Source organism: Entelurus aequoreus, linkage group LG06 (assembly GCF_033978785.1).
Source record: "Entelurus aequoreus isolate RoL-2023_Sb linkage group LG06, RoL_Eaeq_v1.1, whole genome shotgun sequence".
Classification (NCBI taxonomy): domain Eukaryota; kingdom Metazoa; phylum Chordata; class Actinopteri; order Syngnathiformes; family Syngnathidae; genus Entelurus; species Entelurus aequoreus.
This window is the reverse complement of record NC_084736.1, coordinates 75,388,397-75,406,166: the sequence shown is the minus strand read 5'-3', so window position 1 is coordinate 75,406,166 and position 17,770 is coordinate 75,388,397. Positions and strand designations below refer to the sequence as shown.

Below are 17,770 nucleotides of genomic sequence, written 5' to 3'. Positions count from 1 at the left end.
AGACATATTCTATAAATTATTATTATGAGTGTTATATTACAAATCAATCAGATAGTGTTATGATGCGACTTCATCGTGAACTCTCCCGCGCATTATGTACAAAATACAACCCAACTCGAAGCGCCATCTGCAGACTAACCATTGGGACGTCTACCAAACAGTAAGAAGGCCGAGGCTAATATTTCGAAATAACTCATACTGTACTGAATTACTGTTACTATTAAAGATGGAAGAGCAGGAGCAAGGTCGATTACATCATGTCCACAAATATCTACTTGAAAACAAACTACTTTTGGAGTACACCACGATGCCGCCATTTCACCAGCCAATACAATAAGCAAAATACCTGAACAGCGCACCTTAATGATGTTCTCGCCACACTGTTCAGATATTAATTTCACAACTTTACAACCCAAAAGAGTACTGTCCGGTTCAAACACTGATGACACCTATTAAACAAGACAAGAAGCAAAGAATTAAACAGAGACAGAATTCAATTTGGCTCAATTTGAGGAGAGACGCCGGGACACTGTACTCTTGTACAGTCTCCAGCACGCTCTGCCAAAAGATTGTACGCCTCCTTCTTTTATTTGGACCTTCCCTGACCACATGGCCACAGCTGTTTCTAAAGGACGAGGGTCGTGAATAGTTCACAGAAAAGGTCGTAAACAGTTCACAGAAAAGGTCGGTTCAAAAAAGAGGTCGTAAAAGAGTTCAAAAAGAGGTTCTTAAAACAGTGGAAAAAGGACGTTCAAAAAAGCGGTGTCTGGAACTTGGGCAGATACTGACTTCTCTCCGCTTTGTAGTCCTTGGGTTAAAACTATCTTTCTGTTGATTACAATACATGAAAGAAAACAAACACCTTCATGTTGCTTCCCCCCCTACATAGTGGAGTTTTACAAGCCTTCTTCTTGGTAGGTTTCAAAGACAGCTTTTGGTTTTCTCGCTGGGAACTCATTTCAACACAAAGTTTTTGTGATAACTTAGATACAATTATTCTAACAAGTACATTTGTCATTTTTTGAGCTAACACACAAAGAAAGACAGCCATGCGAGTTAGTTTATAACACAGGTTGCTATATGGCCAAGAAGACGCCGATTATTATGCACACTCAGTGTAGTTCTGCACAATATAGAATAAAACTAGTTTATGTCTTCATATGACCATAAACTTGCAGACTTATTTTCATGCACTATACGCTGGTGTTTAGTGTTTTCTTTTTGTTATTTTTTTTTAGCAAACTATAGATATGTGATATTTTGTTGTCATAATTGTCTAAATAAATGGTAGACCTTTTATGATAAAATGTACATATTACATTTGACTGATGGAACAGAAAATAGTTACAATGTTATTGAACATAATATTAAAAATATGATTTCTCTAAGTTATGCACTCCAAATTGCCAACAATTAATGTATGCAATAGCAGTTTGATACATTCTTAATATTAAGGTTTGAGCGTCAAATAGTAATGTTCCATTTCCATTATTTCCTGTTAATCCTACCCCTTCTACATGCATTCCTTTCTATACTGTACCTCCTTAAACACCACCTAGGCCATCCTTTATTGACCTCGTCACAATTGACATACGTGAAAACCTAATTTTTTTTTTTACCATTTTGTATTGCTATCCAACATCTAGTCTTTAATTAGATTAATCACAGGGTTGCTGTAGATTCATTTTGATGAATCTTGATTATTAAATGCAATTTATTTGTAATCTAAAGTATATTAAAGTCCCCACATCTGCGGTCCCCTTCAAGGTTTCTCATTGTAGCCCATTGTGTTGAGTTTTTCCTAAAGATGTCCGATAATGGCTTTTTTGCCGATATTCCGATATTGTCCAACTCTTAATTACCGATTCCGATATCAACCGATACCGATATATACAGTCGTGGAATTAACACATTATTATGCCTAATTTTGTTGTGATGCCCCGCTGGATGCATTAAACAATGTAACAAGGTTTTCCAAAATAAATCAACTCAAGTTATGGAAAAAAATGCCAACATGGCACTGCCATATTTATTATTGAAGTCACAAAGTGCTTTTTTTTTTTAACATGCCTCAAAACAGCAGCTTGGAATTTGGGACATGCTCTCCCTGAGAGAGCATGAGGAGGTTGAGGTGGGCGGGGTTGGGGGGCGCAGGGGCGATAGCGGGGGGTGTATATTGTAGCGTCCCGGAAGAGTTAGTGCTGCAAGGGGTTCTGGGTATTTGTTCTGTTGTGTTTATATTGTGTTACGGTGCAGATGTTCTTCCGAAATGTGTTTGTCATTCTTGTTTGGTGTGGGTTCACAGTGTGGCGCATATTTGTAACAGTGTTAAAGTTGTTTATACGGCCGCCCTCAGTGTGACCTGTATGGCTGTTGACCAAATATGCCAAGCATTCACTTGTGTGTGTGAAAGGCCGCAGATATTGTGTGATTGGGCCGGCACGCATAGGCAGTGCCTTTAAGGCACACCCCCAATATTGTTTTCTGGGTGGAAATCGGGAGAATGGTTGCCCCGGGAGATTTTCAGGAGGGGCACTGAAATTCGGGAGTCTCCCGGGAAAATCGGGAGGGTTGGCAAGTATGACTGGGAGACGCAACTGCTCTTTATTTCTCCCTACGTCCGTGTACCACTCCGTACAGCGGCGTTTTAAAAAGTCATAAATTTAACTTTTTGAAACAGATATCGATAATTTCCGATATTACATTTTAAAGCATTTATCGGCCGATAAAATCGGCAGTCCGATATTGGACATTTATAGTTTTTCCTTGATCCCACATCAGGGCAAGGAAAAACTCAACCCAATGGGGTACAATGAGAAACCTTGAAAGGGAACCGCAGACGTGGGGACTTTAATATACTTTAGATTACAAATAAATTACATTTAATAATCAAGATTTTATTGTCCTGTCCAGCTTCTCAGGCAAATCATATAGTTGATGTAGATGCCTGTATCGGCTGTTCAGATTTACTTTACAAAAGAGTGTGGGATACTTCTCTTGTTGCCTTATTTGTATTTGACTTTATTAAATGTATTTATATTATCATTTGGTGCAGCCGGGCCGGAGCAGGAGGGGATAGAAAGAGAGAAAAAAGGAAGACAGAGGGGGAAATTGTGGGGACAAGAGGGGGATAAGACAGAGAGACAAAAACAACAACAGCAAACACAACAACAACAACAACAATAGAGCAACATCAGCAAATATGATAAGTACAAATATGATGGTAAAGGTGATAGCAAATAAGCAGTTAGCGAAATAAATAATACAGAAATGACAATGAGCATTATTACACTACAAATGAGGCAATACAAATACCAATAGAAATAGCACTATTGATAATGAATAATACCAATAATTTATCTCTATTATCAACAATACAGTTGTTCAAATGCAACAATACATATACCAGGGGTCACCAACCTTTTAGAAACCAAGAGCTACTTCTTGGGTACTGATTAATGCGAAGGGCTACCAGTTTGATACACACTTAAATAAATTGCCAGAAATAGCCAATTTGCTCAATTTACCTTTAACTCTATGTTATTATTAATAATTAATGATATTTACACTTAATTGAACGGTTTAAAAGAGGAGAAAACAAGAAAAAAATGACAATTACATTTTGAAACATAGTTTATCTTCAATTTCGACTCTTTAAAATTCAAAATTCAACCGAAAAAAAGAAGAGAAAAACTAGCTAATTCGAATCTTTTTGAAAAAAATAAAAAAAATTTTTTATGGAACATCATTAGTAATTTTTCCTGATTAAGATTCATTTTAGAATTTTGATGACATGTTTTAAATAGGTTAAAATCCAATCTACACTTTGTTAGAATATATAACAAATTAGACCAAGCTATATTTCTAACAAAGACAAATCATTACTTCTTCTAGATTTTCCAGAACAAAAATTTTAAAAGAAATTCAAAAGACTTTGAAATAAGATTTAAATTTGATTCTACAGATTTTCTAGATTTGCCAGAATATTTTTTTTTCAATTTTAATCATACTAAGTTTGAAGAAATATTTCACAAATATTCTTTGTCGAAAAAACAGAAGCTAAAATCAAGAATTTAATTAAAATGTATTTACTATTCTTTACAATAAAAAAAAATATATACTTGAACATTGATTTAAATTGTCAGGAAAGAAGAGGAAGGAATTGAAAAGGTAAAAAGGTATATGTGTTTAAAAATCCTAAAAATCATTTTTAAGGTTGTATTTTTTCTCTAAAATTGTCTTTCTGAAAGTTATAAGAAGCAAAGTAAAAAAATTAATGAATTTATTTAAACAAGTGAAGACCAAGTCTTTAAAATATTTTCTATTTGAGTTTTGTCTCTCTTAGAATTAAAAATGTCGGGCAAAGCGAGACCAGCTTGCTAGTAAATAAATACAATTTAAAAAATAGAGGCAGCTCACTGGTAAGTGCTGCTATTTGGGCTATTTTTAGAACAGGCCAGCGGGCTACTCATCTGGTCCTTACGGGCTACCTGGTGCCCGCGGACACCGCGTTGGTGACCCCTGACATATACTGTATGTAATGATAACTAGAGATACAAAAGAAAGCAGAAAAATGGAGGGGAAGAAAGAGAAGCAACCTATATTAACCTTGTGGATTGTTATAGTAACAATAGGTTAAGCTTTGCCAGTGAGCCATGTGTTATTTAGTTTACCCTAGGGTAACAACATTAATTTATGTTTTGATGTGAGCCCTTTGAGACACTTGTGATTTAGGGCTATATAAATATACTTTGATTGATTGATACTGATGCTGTTTGACTTCGGATGAGCCAAGTGTGTCAAGAAAGAGGAGACTATATACACAGTATGCCCTTAACGTGTTAAGGAGCAGCATCTACAAGCAGTGATGTAAGAGGTAGAGTAAGATGCAACAGAGAGGATTAGGCTATAATCCTTCCTAATAGCCTGGCCATATGCAGCCAGTTGGCAACCAACACAACTTAGCCCCTCACTCAAGTTAATTACTGGTGCTGCATTCATACTTGTCATGCTGGGTCAGATAAAGAAAAGTCTGGTGTGTGTGCTAACAATCATTCAAACCCTGGCGAGGACCAACAGAGCGGACACTTGAGCTCCAATGTGAATTATACACAGACCACTTACATTTACAGTAAGCAAGGACAAATGCAGGAGGAGGAAATGCATCTGAGACCTTGTCTCTTTACTCAGCTCTCTCTATGTGGAACAAATGTTTTGATATCTGACAGGGGCATTTATTTGAGTTCTTGTGAGAATTCTTCCCCGGTGTGCTCAGCTACTTTTACCACGGCGCTCACGCGGCCCCCTCACCCCTTTTTTTCTTCTTCTAATTCAGTGCTGGTCTCCAACAGTAAGTCTCCTCTGCATACTCGTCAAAACTTCCCATTTTTAACAGGAAATCCAGTTTTCGTCCTTTTTTCTTGGCGTCTTCTCTGTCCCATTTTGTTTGTTTACGCTAATGCAGCGAGTTGCTCGACAGGCCTCTGTCTGGAACATTCAGAAAATGGGCTCATCAAAGCAGCACTTGTCCAGCTGTTTAGTGAAGTAAACTACTCATGTTCATGCTTGCCAAGCCTCCCGATTTTTCCGGGAGACTCCCGAATTTCAGTGCCCCTCCCGAAAATCTCCCGGGGCAACCATTCTCCCGAATTTCTCCCGATTTTCACCCCGACAACAGTATTAAGGGTGTGCCGTGATGGCACTGCCTTTAGCGTCCTCTGCAACTTGTCGTCGCGTCCGCTTTTTCTCCATACAAACAGCGTGTCACGTGTTGTATGCGGCATCTGCAGACACGCGTAAGTGACTGCAAGACATACTTGATCAACAGCCATACAGGTCACACTGAGGGCGGCCGTACAAACAACTTTAACACTGTTACAAATATGCGCCACACTGTGAACCCACACCAAACAAGAATGACAAACACATTTCGGGAGAACATCCGCACCGTAACACAACATAAACACAACGGAACAAATACACAGAATCCCTTGCAGCCCGAACTCTTCCGGGCTACAATATACACCCCCGCTACCACCAAACCACGCCCCCCCACATCTCACCCCCCCCAATCTCCCGAATTCGGAGGTCTCAAGGTTGGCAAGTATGGTCATGTTTAGCTAACTTTTATTGCAAATGAATATCGGCTCCAAATATCAGTTATCGGCCTCCTTAACTACTAATAATCGGTATCGTATCGGCCCTGAAAAATAAAATATCGGTCGATCTTTAGAATGCATATGCGGTACTTAGGAAGTAATGACTGTTCTAAGGGACAGGGTAAATAGATTTTCACATGCATTTCTCCTTTGTTAAGCATTCAGACATACCGTAATTTCCGGACTATAAGCCGCACCTGACTATAAGCCGCACCAGCTAAATTGAAGGGAAAATACAGATTGCTCCATATATAAGCCGCACCCGACTATAAGCCGCAGGGTTTTGATGTGTAATTACCGTAGTATATAGGGGTTCCTGCTACCACGGAGGGGATTGTCGGGACAGAGATGACTGTTTGGGAACGCAAAGCGTCCCATTTATTAACTATAAATCTTTCAATCATTCAATCAAACTTTCACATTTTTGACATGGCGAACAGCATTTGTGCGGAGTACAAATAATACAACGGTGCAAAGTAATACAAAGTGCTCGCATGTACGTTATCAAAATAACCAGCCTACCGGTATATGAAAAGTCAGTCTTTAATCATTGTGTCATCGTCTTCCTCCTGCGTACTAAAACCACCGAAATCCTCTTCGTCGGTGTCGGAGAATAACAGGCCGTAAATAAGCCGCACCGTTGTATAAGCCGCAGGGACCAGAACGAGGGGAAAAAGTAGCGGCTTATAGTCCGGAAATTACGGTATTTGAACACATCTGTAAATAAGTCATCTACTTGTGCACATCAATCCTGCCTTAAAATCAAGAACATTCCAAGAGAGCTAAGGCCACAAGTCATTGCTTGATCAGTCCTAATTCTAAACCACTGCAGGGTTATATTTGACAGATTTGCTCTGTTTGCTTGAAGTCCTGCCATGCAGTAAATATTCACATGTACCCGATCCACACACAGTCTAATACTAGTTTACTCAGTGGACAGAGAATTGGTTTTACAAGGCATATGTCCCTCTGCCAAGAGTCCAAATTTGCTGCCCTGAATGCTGCAGACACATTGTGCCTGGCTAGTTTGTCCTGCCCTGATTCAAATTTATAGGTAGACTAAGTGAGATGATGGGTCAGTCAGTCATTATCTGAGTCTGTCACCATTTAGTTTGTCAGGTTATGGCTTTGACCTGACCCTGAAGTGGACATGACCGGCTGAATAGCTGGTTTCTGCATAGACCAGCGTCACAGTTCACATACTGTAAAACATGACGTAAAAAATCTTCCTTAGCCTCGAGAACTCATGTTTACTCTAGCGAAACGTACTATAACCATTGTAGTTTGCAATGGTGCAAAACATTAGTGCATGAGATTGATATGTGTGTGATTTGTTCAGTTACCCAATTGATACATCCATCCATTCATCTTCAATTGCTTATCCGGAATCAGGTCGCGGGGACACCAGCTCCAGCAGAGACCCCCAGACTTCCCTCTCCAGAGCAACATTAGCAACTTCTTCCTGGGGAATCCCGAATCGTTCCCAGGCCAGAGAGGAGATGTAATCCCCCCCATCCGGTCCTTGGCCTGCCGCGGGGTCTCCTCCCAGTGGGACGTGCAACGAGGACCTCCCTAGGGAGACGCTCGTGAGGCATCCGCACGAGATGCCCGAACCACCTAAGCTGGTTCCTTTCCAAGCGAAGGAGCAGCGGCTCTACTCCGAGTCTCTCTCGGGTGACTGAACTTCTCACCCTATCTCTAAAGGAGATGCCAGCCACCGTTCTGAGGAGACTCATTTCGTCCGCTTGTATCCGCGATCTTATTGTTTCGGTCATGACCCACACTTCATGACCATAGGTGAGAGTAGGAATGTAGATAGCTCGGTAGACCGAGAGCTTTGCCTTCTGGCTCTGCTCTTGATTGATTGGGTAAAAATAAGATGCAAACTATTAGAGAGAGTTTTCTCCCTCAGTATGGTGCTGAACTTATTATTTCTGTGACAGTGTCAGCCAAAACATTATTAATTTATAATCGTTTGTATGCCATGTGCCCATATCTACACTCAGAACTCAGACAAGATTTTCTCAATGAGTTTTAAAGAAAGTCTGTCCATACATTTTCTACACAGCCGATCTAAGCTGGTGCCTATACCAGCTAACTTCGGACGAAAGGCGGTTACACCCTGGACTGGTCGCTAGCCAATCACACGACACATATAAGTAAAATACATTTACTCTCGGATTCACACGTGGACAATTTAGTCCCTGATTACACACATGGGAAAACATGCAAGAGAAGGGCAGATTCAAACCCTCACTCAAAATGTTAGCCAGTTTGAAAAAGTGAACTTTTTTTCAAATGCTGTTGCCATGGAAACCATCCTGTTTATCAGCTTCCTGAGTGTAGGTGAAGCTCAGTCAGGTGTCATGTAGCCTGATCCCACAAGTCCTTTAATGACACACGCAAGGATGATGCTGCCCAAGTCTGCACAAACACATATTTTGTGCTTCTGGAAAAAGCCCATGAACCTCTGATGTTTTGCATTATCTACCAGAAGAGCATTAGGTGGGAAGTTTTACATTTTAAATACCCTAACCAAATTTTCCCCTCAGGAGGAGGTATTTGTTAATCCTCTGTTCTACTTCACTAGCTTAACTGAGTACAAGGTTAGCCCTATGTGTTCTTGTATTCGACACTTTACAAACATTTACCCCGTTTACAACCCTAACCCGCACACCGTTCAGAAAATATGAATGCTTGAGCTGTTTCGGAAGTTCTCTTTGAAGTTTTAGCACTGGTCATTCTGCAGGTTTTTCTATTGTGTTTGTCTGTTCTTGTGCGGCGAGTTAAATGGCTTGACGGGTTTATGAGCTGTGTTGGTGTTCTTGTTATCTGTTTAAAGAGATGCTAGATGTTCTCACTCAAATTGAACATTGTTTCAGGCTGCTGAGGTGGAGAGGCAGCTAACCATTCAGGTCCATTCATTACGGGATGACTTCAGGGAGAAGAATACGTCTGCCAGCCAGCACATGACACGACTAGAAATACTACAAGCTGAAGTAAGCAATTATCAACAATATTTATTTCTCTCTTTACCTACTCTCTGTCCCGCTACTCTGTCTGTCTGTCTCAACCGGCCCAGACAGACGGCCACCCCGCTGAGCCTGGTTTCTGTTTCAAGTTTCTTGCCATAAGGGAATTTTCCCTTTCCTCCGTCGCCAAGTGCTTGCTTTTGTTCTCATTAATGTAAGAGTAGCAAAGTCCTGGACCTGCTCTGTGTGATGTGTTTATGGATCACTTCTGGTGCGAATTGGTGCTAAATAAGCAAAATTGACATGATTTGACTAACCCTAAACCCCTAAAGTCTGAAATATGCTCTCACATCACAAAGCTTGTGTCCCCTCTGATGGCGTCTTTACAGCTCTTTCACGGGGCTGATGACAACCACAACTCTCGTTGACTAACTATTAGCTTCCTGTGTGTACATGTAGACCAGTGGTTCTTAACCTTGTTGGAGGAACCGAACCCCACCAGTTTCATATGCGCATTCACCGAACCCTTCTTTTTTCAAATTTAAGACAAAGTTATATGTTTTTGGTATCACTTTAGTATGGGGAACATATTCTAAGTAACAAAGACTTCATTTAGAGTTATTTGGTTAGGGTTAGAGGGTTAGGGCCAGGGTTAGAGGGTTAGGGTTATAATAAGGCCATGCCGAATAAGGCATTAATAAGTACTTAATAATGACTAGTTAAGAGCCAATATGTTACTAATTTGCATGTTAATAAGCAACTAATTAATGGTGAATATGTTCCCCATACTAAAATGTTACCATGTTTTTTTTACTGGTGCACAAAATGAACCGTGCATGAACATCCCCTTGTTCAAACAACAAAATCAACACAGTGCATAAACTCACATTAAATTACACACCTGCAAATCAGTGTGACTTCTGCTGTTGCCGTATCCGTAATACGCCGATAGGGAGAAGTTTTTATTTACACGATGAGTCGGGTGTGTTTTGACCTCTACCGAACCCCTGAGCCCGACTCACCGAACCCCTAGGGTTCGATCGAACCCACGTTAAGAACCACTGATGTAGACGTCGTAAACATTGCCGACTGGAGCACATCCACATTATTGTTGGAGCTGGAACAAATGTTGAAATGGCGGTCACTTTTATTGTATATTGCTCCGAAACCGGAGGAGAGGACGTTGGTGAAGGTGGGCTGTGCGACCCCTGAATGAGTCGAGCCAGAGGACATGTGGAAAACCTGGAGATGATGTACTACAAAAAGTTAAATTAGCTAGAATTTTTTGGAGGTGCACATCAAGGTCCGCCAGAGGCTTCGGAGTGGGAGGAGCCTGCCTAGAGCATATTTCAGCCTTAATTCTAAACGTAGCCCTACCCTAGCCCTAAACCTAACTGTACCTCAACGCTACATCTAACCCCAACAGTAAATGAACCCAAACCCTCTAATTGCAAAACCGCTGAACCTAACCCATACACCTATCCCCCCCAAACCCTAATTCTATCGCCCTTAACCCAAATCCTAACGCCTAACCAACCAAACCCTAACCCCTTAACCCTGCTAAACCTAGCCCTAACTGCCAACGCTAGCCCGAAACCAACTCTAACCCTATCCTAGCAATTACCAGTCTTCTCATCATGTGTTCTCTCTCTGTAATCTGCTCCTCACTCTTGATTGGAGCAGCAAGGACTAGAAGTGAGTGATTAGCGAATGCCGTCATTTGGTCATAAACGCATGCTGCATGTAGCTTCTATTGTAGAAACAAGGATTGTACCAAAGGTTACATTTGAACTGGATCTTTTGCAATGTCTTGCAAGGCTGTGATCTACAAATCAAAAACCCCAAAGTTAAATCAATTCAATACTCGCATGAATAATTTGTTTTGGCAATCCCTGTTTCCAAAGGTCATGCATCAAAAAAGGAACATGAGATGTGTTGTGACATCAGCCACGTGCTCATGTTTGCTGTTATTTGTTGATACTGGTACAGTTAAACACTTACTCTCTCCCTTTTTTCTGTAATGTGACAGCTGGGAAGGAAAACACCCACGGCCTCTACTTGTTCAGTTTTTCTAAATTTAACGAATGCACTGCAACGTCTGGGGAATCCTACTGTTTATATCCTCTATTTTTATATGATGACAACTGGCTTTGCCCTGTTTTTGATAAATAGCCTGCGGTGGCCTTAAACATCCAGAACGTGGCATGCATGCTCATGTGTTTTGCAACAGCAACTGATTCTTGTGTGAAGCGGCAGCTCTGTCGAGTAGGTTCAGATGTGGGTCGAAACCAGAAGGGATAACATGACACCGTACAATAGTTCATTTAATGTTGAACTCTGCACAGACCAAAACAATACAAGTCCCGCTGTGGAGACTATGTTGAGGTGAAGGTCGTTACTTGCTGAGCAAGCTGATATAAAGGTTTGTGTAGGCACTATCCTATCACCAAGACATTCCTAAGATGAGGGTGGCTACAACCGCCTACGCCTGTGCTAGGCAACAAGCATTCGTAAGGCCAGTGGGAGTGCTTTTAATCTCGTGTAAGAGCTCGCCTCAGAGACGGGACAACACAATCTTTAGCCTTTAATCAATTCAGTGGCTGCCCATTTGTCTGCTTTCCGCTAGAAAACCGAGACAATCCTCAGCTTGTCGCCGTAATCCTTTTTAATGGGGTGTCATATCTAAATACCTACACTGAACGTTTTAGATTAAAATGCTGTCGGAGAGGAAGATGGAGCTGGAACGGCGGATGCAGGTCGTGCTGGAGGAGAAGGAAGTGCTTAGGAATACCGTAGAAGACCTCAGAGAGAAGACGCTGGTGTTGGAGAGGCAGTGTCACGAGAAAGACCAACAGGTACTAAGATGGGAAACAAGGTATTTGTGGGAGCTCCGAAATCGAACGCCAGACCAAATCGTAGCAGACTTTTACAAATACAAACCCTGTTTCCATATGAGTTGGGAAATTGTGTTAGATTAAAATATAAACGGAATACAATGATTTGCAAATCATTTTCAACCCATATTCAGTTGAATATGCTACAAAGACAACATATTTGATGTTCAAACTGATCAACATTTTTTTTTTTTGCAAATAATCATTAACTTTAGAATTTGATGCCAGCAACACGTGACAAAGAAGTTGGGAAAGGTGGCAATAATTACTGATAAAGTTGCTCATCAAACACTTATTTGGAACATCCCACAGGTGTGCAGGCTAATTGGGAACAGGTGGGTGCCATGATTGGGTATAAAAACAGCTTCCCAAAAAATGCTGTCTTTCACAAGAAATGATGGGGCGAGGTACACCCCTTTGTCCACAACTGCGTGAGCAAATAGTCAAACAGTTTAAGAACAACGTTTCTCAAAGTGCAATTGCAAGAAATTTAGGGATTTCAACATCTACGGTCCATAATATCATCAAAAGGTTCAGAGAATCTGGAGAAATCACTCCACGTAAGCGGCATGGCCTGGAAACCAACATTGAATGACCGTGACCTTCGATCCCTCAGACGGCACTGTATCAAAAACCGACACCAATCTCTAAAGGATATCACCACATGGGCTCAGGAACACTTCAGAAAACCACTGTCACTAAATACAGTTTGTCGCTACATCTGTAAGTGCAAGTTAAAGCTCTACTATGCAAAGCGAAAGCCATTTATCAACAACACCCAGAAACGCCGCCGGCTTCTCTGGGCCTGAGATCATCTAAGATGGACTCATACAAAGTGGAAAAGTGTTCTGTGGTCTGACGAGTCCACATTTCAAATAGTTTTTGGAAATATTCGACATCGTGTCATCCGGACCAAAGGGGAAGCGAACCATCCAGACTGTTATCGACGCAAAGTTCAAAAGCCAGCATCTGTGATGGTATGGGGGTGTATTAGTGCCCAAGGCATGGGTAACTTACACATCTGTGAAGGCACCATTAATGCTGAAAGGTACATACAGGTTTTGGAACAACATATGCTGCCATCTAAGCGCCGTCTTTTTCATGGACGCCCCTGCTTATTTCAGCAAGACAATGCCAAGCCACATTCAGCACGTGTTACAACAGCGTGGCTTCGTAAAAAAAGAGTGCGGGTACTTTCCTGGCCCGCCTGTAGTCCAGACCTGTCTCCCATCGAAAATGTGTGGCGCATTATGAAGCGTAAAATACGACAGCGGAGACCCCGGACTGTTGAACGACTGAAGCTCTACATAAAACAAGAATGGGAAAGAATTCCACTTTCAAAGCTTCAACAATGAGTTTCCTCAGTTCCCAATCGTTTATTGAGTGTTGTTAAAAGAAAAGGTGATGTAACACAGTGGTGAACATGCCCTTTCCCAAGTACTTTGGCACGTGTTGCAGCCATGAAATTCTAAGTTAATTATTATTTGCAAAAAAAAAATAAAGTTTATGAGTTTGAACATCAAATATGTTGTCTTTGTAGTGCATTCAACTGAATATGGGTTGAAAAGGATTTGCAAATCATTGTATTCCGTTTATATTTACATCTAACACAATTTCCCAACTCATATGGAAACGGGGTTTGTATATATATTATATTATTTATTATTATTATTGTCTTATTATTGTCTATTGTGAGCGAACTGTGGTGCTGAATTTCCCCCATGGATCAATAAAGTACTTTCTATTCTATTCTATTCTATATAAAATCACTTGTTGTGAAGAAGACCATTCTTTCACACTTTATTTATTTTTTTAAATAAAGTTTTGTTTCTTACCTCTTGCTAGCAGACACTGTACTTGGAGGTGTTAAGCCTGGTTGTGACTCTTCTGCCATGTCCAGTTGCAGCAGAGTCAGGTGGCGCTTCTGGAGGTTCAGTTGTCCCACAGACAGCTGGCAGCTCAACTAGAGGAGCTAACGGAGGAGAACAGCCTGCAAAGCCTCACCCCTCACCGGTCTAGCCTATTGTGTGAGATAGAACAAAGTATGGAACAGGAGGAGCAGGAGCAGGAGCGGGAGCAGGTAAAGACAACAAAAACAACAACAAGCTCGACACCCACTTTCAAATCCCCACATGTTGCTTTTGTCTTCTCCCCTCCAGCTGCGTCTTCAACTATGGCAGGCCTACTGTGAGGTGCGCTCACTGTGCTCCCATCTCCGGGGTAACGACGTCACAGACTCTGCGCTATCCACAGATTCTTCCATGGACGAGTCCTCGGAGACGTCCTCAGCCAAGGACGTACCTACCGGGAGCCTTCATGCCAACCTGCTGGAACTACGCAGGCTGACACAGAACCTGCTTGATGGCAACGAGTCCACGGTAATGCTACTTTTCATTTCTACACTGCAAAAACTGAAATCTAAGTAAGATTAAATATCCCAAATAAGGGTGATATTTGCTTATTTTCTGTCTGATAAGATAATTCTTCTCACTAAGCAGATTTTATGTTAGTGTTTTACTTGTTTTAAGTGTTTTGGTCCTAAATGATCTCAGTAAGATATTACAGCTTGTTGCTGAGATTTGATGACCTATATTGAGTAAAACATGCTTGAAACTAGAATATCAACTGTTGCAAAGCTGTGTCATCAACACTCACAAGTATAAAACTACTTTTTTAAAGTAATACTTTCTTATTTCAAGCATGAAAAAAAAAAATCATGATTTTGACACAATTGTGTCTCATAATTAAAACAGATGACAGCCAAATGGACTTTGCTGTTTTATTTTCAATGAAACGATAGAAAACACGTACTCATATAGTAGTACAGTTGGCACAGTACAGTAAACTGACAGTTAATATTTAAACATTTAACATGTGACATTTCAAACAATTTTGAACAGAAATAGTTCATGCACTTTCAGATAAATTCTTCAAAATTACAATTAAAAAAAATTGGTCCAAGGGCCGGGCTGTATATATACATATATATATATATACATTATATATATATGTATACACTACCGTTCAAAAGTTTGGGGTCACATTGAAATGTCCTTATTTTTGAAGGAAAAGCACTGTACTTTTCAATGAAGATAACTTTAAACTAGTCTTAACTTTAAAGAAATACACTCTATACATTGCTAATGTGGTAAATGACTATTCTAGCTGCAAATGTCTGGTTTTTGGTGCAATATCTACATAGGTGTATAGAGGCCCATTTCCAGCAACTATCACTCCAGTGTTCTAATGGTACAATGTGTTTGCTCATTGGCTCAGAAGGCTAATTGATGATTAGAAAACCCTTGTGCAATCATGCTCACACATCTGAAAACAGTTTAGCTCGTTACAGAAGCTACAAAACTGACCTTCCTTTGAGCAGATTGAGTTTCTGGAGCATCACATTTGTGGGGTCAATTAAACGCTCAAAATGGCCAGAAAAAGAGAACTTTCATCTGAAACTCGACAGTCTATTCTTGTTCTTAGAAATGAAGGCTATTCCACAAAATTGTTTGGGTGACCCCAAACTTTTGAACGGTAGTGTATATATATTCCTTGCGCACTGATTGACTGAAAGAGCACGCGCTTGGCACGATGTCATGTTATCGATGGAAAAATGCATTTTTAGATTTGCCTGAGCGGCTAGGAGACCCCGAGAGTAACAAGCGGTTGCCTTGTTGCCTTCCCATTAAGAACAATAAACTAGTTTTTAGTATAAGTTTGCTGGTTTCAAGAAATGTAATGCCGAGCGCATATCATTATGTCAAGATAATGGCACTAGCATTTACTTCATTTAAGAATATTTTTCAACATATTGAGCAAAAAGGTCTCATGTTTTTATTTTCTACCAAGAAAAGTGCACTTGTTATTAGTGAAAATATACTTATTTTAAGGTATTTTTGGGTTCATTGAGGTTAGCTAATTTTACTTGTTTTGGAAAGTCTTGACAAGCCAAATTTTCTTGTTCTATTGGCAGATAATTTTGCTTAGTTCAAATAAAATACCCCTCATTTTAGTAATTTTTTTTCTTGTTTTTGAACACTAAATTTTTGCAGTGTAGACACTATTTACTACCAATAGAGCACCCTCTTCTACTTAAAGGGGTGATAGTAGGATTTTTTTCTACATTTAAAACACTTTCTTTGTGGTCTACATAACATGTAAAGATGGTTCTTTGGTCAAAATGTTGCCTAGATCAGTGTTTTTCAACCTTTTTTGAGCCAAGGCAAATTTTTTGCATTGGAAAAAATGCGGAGGCACACCACCAGCAGACATCATTAAAAAACAAACTCAGTTGACAGTAAAAAGTCGTCGCAATTGTTGGATATGACTTTAAACCATAACCAAGCATGCATCAATATAGCTCTTGTCTCAAAGTAGGTGTACTGTCACCACCTGTCACATCACGCCCTGACTTATTTGCTGTTTTCCTGTGTGAAATGTTTTAGTTCTTGTCTTGCGCTCCTATTTTGGTGGCTTTTTCTCTTTTTTTGGTATTTTCCTGTAGCAGTTTCATGTCTCCCTTTGAGCGATATCTCCCGCATCTACTTTGTTTTAGCAATCAAGAATATTTCAGTTGTTTTTATCCTTCTTTGTGGGGACATTGTTGATAGTCATGTCATGTTGGATGTACATTGTGGACGCCGTCTTTGCTCCACAGTAAGTCTTTGCCGTCGTCCAGCATTCTTTTTTCGTTTACTTTGTAGCCAGTTCAGTTTTAGTTTCGTTCTGCATAGCCTTCCCTAAGCTTCAATGCCTTTTCTTAGGTGCACTCACCTTTTGTTTATTTTTGGTTTAAGCATTAGATACCTTTTTACCTTCACACTGCCTCCCGCTGTTTCCGACATCTACAAAGCAATTAGCTACCGGTTGCCACCTACTGGTATGGAAAAGTACAACACGGTTACTCTGCCGAGCTCTAGACAGCACCGACACTCAACAACAACACATTTGCAGATTATAATTACTGGTTTTAACCCAAATAGGTGAAATTAGATAATCTCCCACGGCACACCAGACTGTATCTCACAGTGGTTGAAAAAGACCAGGCTAGATTATGTTTAACAGAACGTTTTCAAGCCGTTTTCTGACCGTCTCTCCAGGGTACGCCGTTTTCTGGGCGGTTTTACTTACGTGGCTCCACTTCGACTGCGCTTTCTCCCCGCCATCTTTGTTGTAGTTTATAGTGCTTCCATAGCGAGTCTACTGAAAGATATACGTTTTAAACTGCGCTACTTTGTACTAGAAATGGCAACAATGGAGGATAACTGTGCATGTGTGCTAACTGTATTTCGTTGCTGTGTACTTGTGACATGTGCAATGACAATAACGTTGAAGCTAATCTAATCTAATGTACAAGCCAGTCTGCCCCACAACAAGAGGATAGAGAAATAAATGGAACTTACTGAATACAACGTTGGACTACAATGGCGGACTCACGGTAACTCTTCGGTGAAACTTAACCATACACGGAGCTATCCGGTGACGTCACCAATGAGAAAACCGTCAAAAATTTGACCCATCGCCCGGGAATCATTTTTGGTGATTTAACCCCCAATTCCAACCCTTAATGCGGAGTGCCAAGCAGGGAGGTAATGGGTCCCATTTTTATAGTCTTTGGTATGACTCGGCCGGCGTTTGAACTCACAACCTACCGATTGGTATGATATGTTTTTATTTTCATTGTCAGAGGGCCAAATCATATACTTTCTCATTCAATGGGTTTTTTGGTAACACTTTAGTATGGGGG

At 40.5% G+C, this 17,770-nt stretch overlaps 1 protein-coding gene and 1 long non-coding RNA gene across 3 annotated transcripts in view; one reads left to right on the top strand and one right to left on the bottom strand.

The window, feature by feature from the left end:
- The window catches only part of LOC133652598 (uncharacterized), a 61,457-nt gene that overhangs the window by 4,864 nt on the left and 38,823 nt on the right, over window positions 1-17,770 (bottom strand). Inside the window, exon 2 of the long non-coding RNA XR_009826601.1 lies at window positions 13,860-14,044. This is a non-coding gene — a long non-coding RNA (uncharacterized LOC133652598). The remainder of the gene's footprint in view (window positions 1-13,859; window positions 14,045-17,770) is intronic.
- bicdl1 (BICD family like cargo adaptor 1) overlaps window positions 1-17,770 on the top strand; it is a 52,806-nt gene that overhangs the window by 15,640 nt on the left and 19,396 nt on the right. For both annotated transcript variants that reach the window (XR_009826600.1, XM_062051531.1), the window contains exons 3-6: window positions 9,041-9,157; window positions 11,839-11,985; window positions 13,925-14,104; window positions 14,184-14,402. Coding sequence is in view for 1 of the 2 variants with exons in the window: in XM_062051531.1 (XP_061907515.1) it covers window positions 9,041-9,157; window positions 11,839-11,985; window positions 13,925-14,104; window positions 14,184-14,402 (663 nt within the window). In the remaining variant the exon portion in view is untranslated. The remainder of the gene's footprint in view (window positions 1-9,040; window positions 9,158-11,838; window positions 11,986-13,924; window positions 14,105-14,183; window positions 14,403-17,770) is intronic.